Source organism: Planococcus citri, chromosome 5 (genome assembly GCF_950023065.1).
Source record: "Planococcus citri chromosome 5, ihPlaCitr1.1, whole genome shotgun sequence".
In the NCBI taxonomy this organism is placed as follows: Eukaryota; Metazoa; Arthropoda; class Insecta; order Hemiptera; family Pseudococcidae; genus Planococcus; species Planococcus citri.
The window spans coordinates 17945951-17955859 of NC_088681.1; the positions used below are offsets into that span (position 1 = coordinate 17945951).

The 9909-nt window shown below is 34.2% G+C and overlaps 1 protein-coding gene across 1 annotated transcript; it reads right to left on the reverse strand.

Annotated features, from left to right (window-relative positions):
* Positions 1–2056: 2056 nt before the first annotated feature.
* On the reverse strand, positions 2057–8551 carry LOC135848203 (uncharacterized). Its single transcript, XM_065368032.1, has 4 exons — positions 7913–8551; positions 7673–7794; positions 6949–7034; positions 2057–4319 (listed from the first exon to the last, which is right to left on the reverse strand). Exons 3-4 carry the CDS (start codon positions 7002–7004, stop codon positions 2159–2161), a joined length of 2217 nt encoding a protein of 738 aa, XP_065224104.1. The 5' UTR covers positions 7005–7034; positions 7673–7794; positions 7913–8551; the 3' UTR covers positions 2057–2158.
* Between the last annotated feature and the right edge of the window lie 1358 nt (positions 8552–9909).

Here is a 9909-nt window from a genome sequence, read left to right on the forward strand (position 1 = left end):
ACAAAATTTCATCAAATGGAGATGAAAAGCTGAAATTTACTCTACGCTCCAATTTTAACACCCTCTGAAGACGACTTCAGGTGGGTTCAAATCATTTTGAAGCCTTCAGCGCCTTTTTGAAAGCTACTGGAGCCTCCAGTAGATTTTTGAAATTTGAAATTCCCGCAACATTTTACCAAATGGAGTTGGCAAGCTGAAATTTACTTTGCAAACTAATTTCAATACGATATGAAGTCGACTACATGGTGGTTTTAAATGGTTTTAAAACTTCCAGCTACTTCTTGGAAATTTCAATTTTCCAAAAAACACCATAAGACCTCTTAAAAAGTGGTTGGAGGCTCCAAAACGACTTGAAATCCACCAGCAGACGACTTCGTAGCGTATTAAAATTAGTTTGCAGAATGAATTTTGACTTTCTATCTCCGTTTGATGAAATTTTTAGGAAATTTAAAGTTTCAAAAATTTACTGGAGGCTCCAGTAATTTTCAAAAAATTGCTGGATGCTCCAAAACGACTTGAAATTTCCCCTGCAGTTGACATCGTAGCGTATTGAAATTAGTTTGCAGAATACATTTCAGCTTTCCAACTCTATTTGGGTGAAATGTTGTGGGAATTTCGAGTTTCAAAAATCTACTGGAGGCTCCAGAACTGCTCAAAACAGCTTGAAACAGTTTCCAATCGATTTGGCATGTCGAAAATAAGGTGTATCCCAAATTTCTGCTTTCTTGGTCAGTTTGGTAAAATTTTGATTTCTTCCCTCATTTTTGGCCTAAATTTGATTTTCAAAAATTCACCAAAAATCGAAAAACGCACTTTAGCTCTTGAAATTTTGACAGGTGATAAATTTGTGCTTGATCTTTCGATCTACCTTTGTACAGTTTGAACATTTTTTTTGCAAGTCCTATGTTGGAACGCAAAATCTGCGATTTCGACTGACCTGTCAATCAAAATGGCCGCCATTTTGTCAGTAGGGCCACTTTTTTTTTGAGTACAAGGGCTAGAAATGTTCCTTAGGACTCCCCCTTTAAGAAAAAAGTTGTCCCTGAGGATCGACGGGGGGGGTGCAATTTATCCTTAAGTGGGCTCCCCGACTATAACAGTGGCCTCCAAGAATAGCGTAACCAGAGATCCTTTGACTGTGCGATTCCGGGAAATGATTCTCAATCTTGCAATCAAAATTTTCCCTATTGGAAAATATGAGCCTGTAGCAAGTTGCACTTTTAGGAATTTGCTGGTGAGAAGTAAATCATAGGGCACCGTTTGCATCATGTGTTGAAAACTATAATTATTATGGTGGATCGCCAACAAAAAATGTTGGAGTATTCTGACCTTCATTTTAAGTTGAAAGTCACCCTGAAAAAATTTCAAAAAATCGAGAAAAATTGTAAAAACTTTCGTCAAATTATTTCAGTTGTTCGAAATTTTCAATACTTATGAACAAAAAGTTGCATTCCAAAATATTTTCCCAGTTTCAGAATTGATATCTTCTGAGCATGTTGGAATATTGAGCTATACCCAAAGTAAATTCTGGGTTTTTAAATTTATTGGGTAAAATTTGAGAAGATTTCAATACTCGAAAATCTGCTGTAGGCTCCAAAACTGTTCAATACTGATAGCAACCGTTTCTAATCGAATCAAGGAGACGAATATAGGATACATACGTAGGTACCAAATTTCATCTTTCTAGCTCAGTTTTTCAAAAATTCGATTTTTGGAGCAAATTTGATTTTTAAGAAATTTTTAAAAATCGAAAAATTCTCTCGAGAACCAAAAATTTTTTGAAAAAAAGGTATACTTTTTCAAAGTTTTTGGAAATTTTAAAATTGAGAGTAGGCATGGTACGAAAAAATGTTTTCTCGGTCTTTTGACCTGGTAAATCCGTGTTTAGAAATTTTTTCTATGGAACTACAACGTTGAGAAAGTCCTATTGAAATCATGCAGTAGCCAATCCATGTTTTCTTCAAAACGTCGAGCCCCTCCTATCTCTAACTCGAGATCTCATTTTTCTCTCAGGATTTCTAAATTTTGATATTCTCAAACAAATAAAACGATAACAAAAAATCAACCATTTTTTTAATTTTTTGGAGACATGTATACAAAACTAATAAATACGCATTAAGTTTGCCACAAATTACCTAGGTAGGTAGGTAAAAAATTCTTATAAACGTACTTCCTTTACAGCACTACTATTTTCATCTTGAATCTCTTTATATTTCATTGTTCTACGAAAATAATCGTAGAATGCCTCAGTCAGGATGTCACCCTTCTGAGTAATCAAGATAATCTTTTTATCGCCATTCTGATCTATTATCGAGCATAATCTATGATGTAATTTCCATCTATTTCTTGTCTCATCTCCACATTCAATTACCAGGAGATTACTCGATGCTGTGGAGGCAAAATTATACGTTACAATATCATATACAGGCAAAATTGAGCGCGTATGCATGAAAATGAAACTACCCTCGGACTGGTATGCTGGTATATTTTTCAATGTTTGCATTACTCTAAGTGCACTCAGTCGTGTAGCAATGCTGGCATCGGATTTGTTCCCTTTAATTTCTTTTGAAATTTGCAGTAGTTTGATTAAACTTGATTGAGTAGTGTTTGGTGAACTGATAAGGTTAAAAATCTGTCTTTCTTTAGAATTCAAAAAAGTGTGTATTTCTGATATGTTGTTCGTAAATTCTATGCCAGTAGATTCCAGCTCAGCGCAATATTCTACCGTTGAATCATGCACTACTAAGTTGGAAATCATCATGTAGGTTTCTTTTGTGAAAAGTTTGCGTTCTAGGTGGCCTTGAAAGCATGCTTTTTTAGCTCTTAACCAATCCAATATGTATTTATGGAGGGAATGTGCTCTAGAGTTATTATGAGAGAAATTGAAATATTTGTCTATTTCTTTTCCGTTGGTTGATCCACGTTGATTAATTGCAAATACCAATTTTTCAAAAAAATAATTGATTTCTTTTTCAGAAACATCATTGGCATTATTATCATGTGGCAAATAAGATTTTGAGTAGACTACTGCTTCTGGACATGTAGTGAAATTCCTAATATAAAATTTGTATTTGTTTTCTTCGAATGTCACTTCTTTTCTGAGTACTTCTCCCTTCAAGTGATTTCTAAAATATTCTAAATCACATGGTAATTTACATTTACTGTGAACAAAATTTGAACTAAAATAATAAGTATCTTTCTCCAAAGTATCTCTTTTTACAAACACGTACCCTGCCAGTTTATCAATATTGTCTTTAATAAAATTTGTTCTTCTCTCTATTTTCACAACGTTGTCTCTGGCTAATCTCATTTCTTCTGCAATCTCTTCTGCTAATTTTCTATAATCAGTGAGCATTGGATCATCATCAAGTTCTAGATACGTTCTATAAAATTGAGGTATTTTTAGCCTCTCGTTTTTCATATTTGTCCAGAACTGACACTCGCTTACGTGCTCTTTTGAAATAGCTTTGTACGCTTCATAAAAATGTTTTCGGAAGTTTTTCGCTTGATCTGGCAAATTTCCATTCAGAAAATCAGTCCTGAATTTGACCTTTATAATCCTCTGTTGGCTTTCTCGAGAATCTTCAGGCTCAATAACATATTTTCGTATCGCACGATGGTAATGTTCGAGTAGATTATTTTTAAAGCTAATGACCTTTCTATTGTGTACATACTTGGCGAGCTTTTCAGCCAATCTCTTACATTTAGATGTCTTCCTGAGTACAGACGTAAATTTACTATTTTTTGAAATGCCATCGAGTTTCAGTTTCAAGCACTGAAGATCTGTAACCCTCATTCCAAAACTTAAGAGCTTATCAGTACCACTGATTGTTGTAAAATTGCTTTTTAAATCTAGCACCATATCAGCATTTGTACAAATTACATAGTCTTTCATTTCGTAACCTTCATACAGAGGATTTCTGATAGCTTTACGAAAAGAATGAAAATGTTTCTTCAGACTAAATTGTTTGTCCATCTCGCCAAGTAAATCATCAACAGTGATTGCCTCGCTTGAATGCTTCTTATGTTCAATTTGTAAAAAACTATATACTGATTTACCATCTGGTTCTTTGTATCGAAAAACTATATCGTCAGAATTTCCTGCTGTATCTGTGTCTGTTGCAAAAGCAATAGAATGATATTCTTCGGGAATATGCCATAAAAAGGCAATTAGTATTTTCAAGTTATCTGCTGAAATATTTTCGACTTTCAACTTAACACCATCGTCGTCATTCTTCATGTTTTTCGTTCCTGGAGATCCTTCTGCTGACTCAGGTACGGATATCTTCTGGCGCTTGGAAAGCATTGCAATAAAATCCCTGCGCAAAAATTTTACAACAATTAGGTAGGTTTTTTTCGTGCATGTGAAACTATGGAATTTGGGTTGATGGAATGTAATGTCTTTTTTGAGGATAAAGTTGTGGGGGGAGGAAGAGCAATAAGAAGCTGCGTGAAAAATTTGCATTATCATAGAGTAAATTTTAAAATTTAAAGTCCCGGTAAGTCAGTGTTTCCAATTTTTCCTATGGTGCTAATTTTTTTATCATTAATTTCCAATTTCAAAAAGTCGAAAACATTGCCAAGTTTTTGGATATTTTTCTAGTTTTTTTGAAATTGGCAATCATTACCTACCAAAAAATTGGCACCACTTTAACTGTTGCACAACCTATTAAAATGGGTTAAAGTCTCATGAAAAATTAAAGTACTTCAACGAAACGCTTCGTGTGAGCATTTCTGTAGAATTGTGAGCCCAAAATTGAGTGATAATGTTTGGGATTTTCGAAAAAGTATCGTGCGACTTATCAAAAAATTGAGGAGAGTTACAATTTCGTGAGAAATATTGACAACTTTTTCATTTTTAATGGTAGGTAGGTATTCGCTGGATTTACATGACACCACATTTTCATTACCTACCACCTAAAAAACTAACTCGTTTTCGAAGCGAAAATTTTTGTAAAATTCTCAGAAAAGTTATAGTAGAAATTTTCAAGTTTCTCAGGAAATTTTTATTCATTTTGATAGTACTTCTTCAAAAATTTCGAAATTTGAAATTTTTACTCGAAATTGAAGGGAAGCATGTCTATTAGCAGATGCAAAATCCCAAAATACGCGTTCTTAAACGCATAGGTAAGTACGTATTTACAAGAATTAAACTGAATTTCTGATTTTTTTTGCGAAAACTCGAGGTTACAGAACGCGTAAAAGTTGAACTGTTAACTACAGAATTCCAAAATTTTGTAAAAAAAAATATGTAAGTAGGGGAGAGGGAGGATGTTTTGGACACTTTTCTTTGATTTGAAATTACAAGCGATAGGAAACACCTACAAAGGTGGGGTTGGTCTCATTTGAAAGAGGATCTCAATGCGCACATTTTGACTTACTAGAAAAATTTCTAAGTTGCAAACTGAACATACCATTGAACTTTGAAAAAAAAAACACCATTTTGGGTGGATGTGTTGGACAGTAGTGGGATGTTTTGGACACGATAGGAGGATGTTTTGGACATGCTGAGAAAATACGTTTTTTTGAATGTTTATTTTTGGAAATCCCAAATTTCAATCCATTAGAAATCAATTGTCAGTACCTGTCCACAATTTCACACAATTTTAGTTGACTCGGATTGTTTTTAATATTAGTGAGGCAATGTTGAAGAGTCGACTTTTTTAAACCATATTTTTCAGCCAGTGCTGGCCTGCTTGATTCGACATATTTTCAGGAGGCAACTTCAAATTGTTCTTGATTAGCATTTATCATTCCAGACTCATTAAAAGCCTTTCCTGGATTTGTCGGATAAAACTGAGGTATTCTTACACCCAAACATAACAAATTAACACGAATTTATCGCAGTGTCCAAAACATCCCCACTATGTCATTTCTACTTAAACTGGCTATGGGAAAAAAGTATCAGCTTTTCACGAAAAGGTAATTAGTGATTATTGACGAGAAGGAATCAGAGATTTCATTTTACTTGGGCTCTTGACGAAATTCCTCACGGTTATTTTTCAGGAGCTCAAAATGTGAGATGAAATTTTTTTCCAAAAACAGCACTTCAAAACAAAAGCTGAAATATTTTTATCACAAGAGTTGGTATCCAGGAAATGTTGTCAAATATCAGTTGTGGTACGTCATTGCCACATAACAGTGAAAACCCTGTCAAAACAAATCAAACCAGCTCGTCAAACCAGCAACTGTCCAAAACATCCTCCCTCTCCCCTACATTGTACATATAATGAAATGAATTTATTAATTTTCCGAAATAGTACAATCTACACTAGTACTGACGACCCCTGTATGCCCGGAGGCGAGGCGAGGAGCCGGAATATTATTACTATACAACCCAATTGATACAACAACCAAATAAGAAATAAATAAAAATTAAAAACATATAAATTGGCATAAAGAAGATAATAGAAAACAAAAGAACAAAAAGTCAAACATATGTAAAGATTTCCCCATCCCCTCCAACCCCCCTCCCCTCCAACTAGATAACCGCTTAACATTAACTACAAAAGGAGAACGATTTAAACAATGAACACACAGGTGACGATTTGAGATATAGTGTAGCAAAAAAAAAACAACAAATAGAAAAACATAACAAGTACACAGTAAATGAGAAAATGTGAGCATATAACCACATAACACCTAGACACACACACCATGACACCTACCAGGCACCGACCTTCCAGTGAAGTCGATCAGGGGGGCTCGAAAGTACCACCCAGCAACCATAGCCTCAGACACCTCCTAAATCTACGTCTTGGAACATTATGTAAATTAACTGGTAAGCCCAACACAAACGCAACTGATGTATAATCAAACTGATTTTGTGAGTGGTACTTTTTCCAACTTGGAACACTGCAGTCTCTCCCCCTCCAGCTTAAAGCTCCGCACCCAAAATAATAAAATAAGTAAGGTACCTATTACCTGAAAAGAATAAAATTCACTTACTGGAAAGTAGTTACATCCTCCCAATAAGGTTCGTCTCTCGATCTTTTTCGATTCATGATTTCAATAACTAATTGTTAAGAGCTCGTCTGTAAAAAAAAAAAAAAAAAATCATCAAGTTTAATTTTTTTTAAAAGCTTCCAGAAATACATTTATCCAGTGCAAACAGTGCCAATTTAAAACCTTGGAAAATAAAAAATCAGGGAGAAAGCATATCATTTCGAAAGTTTTTTTTTCGAGAGCTGAAAAATTCTAATATTAACTTGTAGCTCCAGGATGGCTCAAAACGACAACTTCCAATTGACTTTAGCAAAATGGGGGTATGAATCGTGTTCTAGTTTAGTATCCATCTATTGAGCGTAAATTCGTTGAAGACATATAACTTATAAGGGTCCTCAAAAGTGATTATATCTAACAATGAGTTTCTATGCACTGAATTTCATTTAAGACATTTTTGTGGTAATTTCTTTGAAACAGACTGATTCAAAAATTCTCTGGAGACTGCAAAACAGCTCGGAGCCTCCACCAATATTTGTCAAAAATTGAAAAGTTGGTATCAGCATCTGTAATTTGGTAGGTATACAATTACACATATATTTTTGACTGCTCTTCCAATGTCTCTTCCAATGTTTCTCTGCCTCAAGCACCCCAATTCAAAAAATATTCTATCCAATTTAGATACGTCCCTAATATGGGCCAATTTGAGTTATAAATATCGTGTATTTACCTAAGCTGATAGTAGAATTTCTGTATTATTCCTAAACACAGGTGTGATTCGATTTGTTGTTTAATGACGTCATCTGTCGCAGCTTGAAAGATTTCAGGAACTATTCAGATCTGATGCATTTTCTGAAAAATATTTTTATGGGTACGGTATAAGTATTCGGAAATGGCTAAAGATGAATCATAGATAATATTAGGAACATTTTGGTAAGTACATATATAGGCCTATTTGAAACCAAGTTACCTGATGGTAATCGTTGATATTATCGAGCATCCGGTTATGTGGTTGAAATGGAAGAAGAATAACCTTATTTCAAGATTTTATTTACCTATGTATTCAAATCTGAAGCACAAAATGATGAACGGCAATAATTTCTGAAAATGATTTTTCAATCTTAAATGCATCGTGTATAAGGTAAAGTGGGGTAATTCCGATATGGGGTAATTCCGATAGCAAGCCCTAGCTTTGTTGCAAAACACATTTTGGCACAAATGATGAAGAAAGTAGGTAGTTTTAGTGCTAACCTACACCCATTAATGATCAGATGGTTCATCTGCTCTGTTTTGTCAAGTCTGTGCAGTGTTCAAAATCTGAATGCCCAAATCCTTTGCTGCAAAAAACAGTGCACTTTTGAAACTCGTTTTTATCGTTCAAAACTTGTTGGAAAATTCTGTTTAGAAGCTGATATTTGATGAATACGTGTTAAAGTGTCAGTACCTCTTTTGATTTTGCTTTTATAATTATTTGTTTGGTGGCATTGAATTATTAAACATGTAGATCATTTTTCATGCCGCGGGGTAATTCCGATAGCCCCAGCAAAATTGTCTTGCAATGTTTTTTTCTCTGTTTTGATGTATTATAGTTTTAGGGGGTCGAAATCATCAAAGAAAATCCCCAAACGGGGCATTTTTCTCTAGTTGGTCTAGTTTTCAAAATTTATGCCTCAAAAATGCCTATTTGTAAAAAAAATATAATTTTTGTTCTAATGATTCAATTTACATGAAATCTATATACTAAAATTAAGTCGGTTTTTTTGTCACAGCGAGATCTCGGCAACGGCTGAACCGATTTTGATGAACGACCTCTCGATAGAAAGGGGTTAAAGTGTAGATGTGCAGGTTTATGTCGAAAGTTCAAAAAGTTGCACTGAAAGCTCAAAAAAGCTCAAAAATTGATTAAACCATATTCGGTGGGTACACAAAAGTACCTACATTGTACCTTGAAAGATTTCCCCGAAAAAACAGTTTTTGACCAAAAAAAATTTCAAAAGTTGATGGTAAAAGCTCAGCAAAAGCTCAAAACTCGATAAAAAGCTCAAAATTGATCATGCTATGTTTGATGGGTACACAGAAGTACCTACATTGTACCTTGAAAGATTTCCCCGAAAAAACAATTTTTGACCAAAAAAAATTTCAAAAGTTGATGGTAAAAGCTCAGCAAAAGCTCGAAACTCGATAAAAAGCTCAAAATTGATCATGCTATGTTTGATGGGTACACAGAAGTTCCCCGAAAAAACAATTTTTGACTGAAAAAACTTTCAAAAGTTGATCGTAAAAGCTCAGAAAAAGCTCAAAACTTGATAAAAAGCTCAAAATTGATTATGCTATGTTTGATGGGTACACGAAAGTACCTACATTGTACCGTGAAAGATCTCCTCAAAAAAACAATTTTTGACCGAAAAAAACTTTCAAAAGTTTAAGGTAAAAGCTCAGCAAAAGCTCAAAACTTAAAAATATGAACATGCTATGTTTGATGGGTACACAGAAGTACCTACATTGCACCTTGAAAGATTTCCCCGAAAAAACAATTTTTGACTGAAAAAAACTTTCAAAAGTTGATGCTAAAAGCTCAGCAAAAGCTCAAAACTCGATAAAAAGCTCAAAATTGATCATGCTATGTTTGATGGGTACACAGAAGTACCTACATTGTACCTTGAAAAATTTCCCCGAAAAAACAATTTTTGACTGAAAAAAACTTTCAAAAGTTGATCGAAAAAGCTCAAAACTTGATAAAAAATTGATTATGCTATGTTTGATGGGTACACGAAAGTACCTACATCGTACCGTGAAAGATCTCCTCAAAAAAACAATTTTTGACCGAAAAAAAACTTTCAAAAGTTTAAGGTAAAAGCTCAGCAAAAGCTCAAAACTTAAAAATATGCAGTATTGACCATACTTGGCTGATTTGACATATGCAATGAAGTACGTAGGTATATTGTACCTTGAAAGAGCTTCACAAAA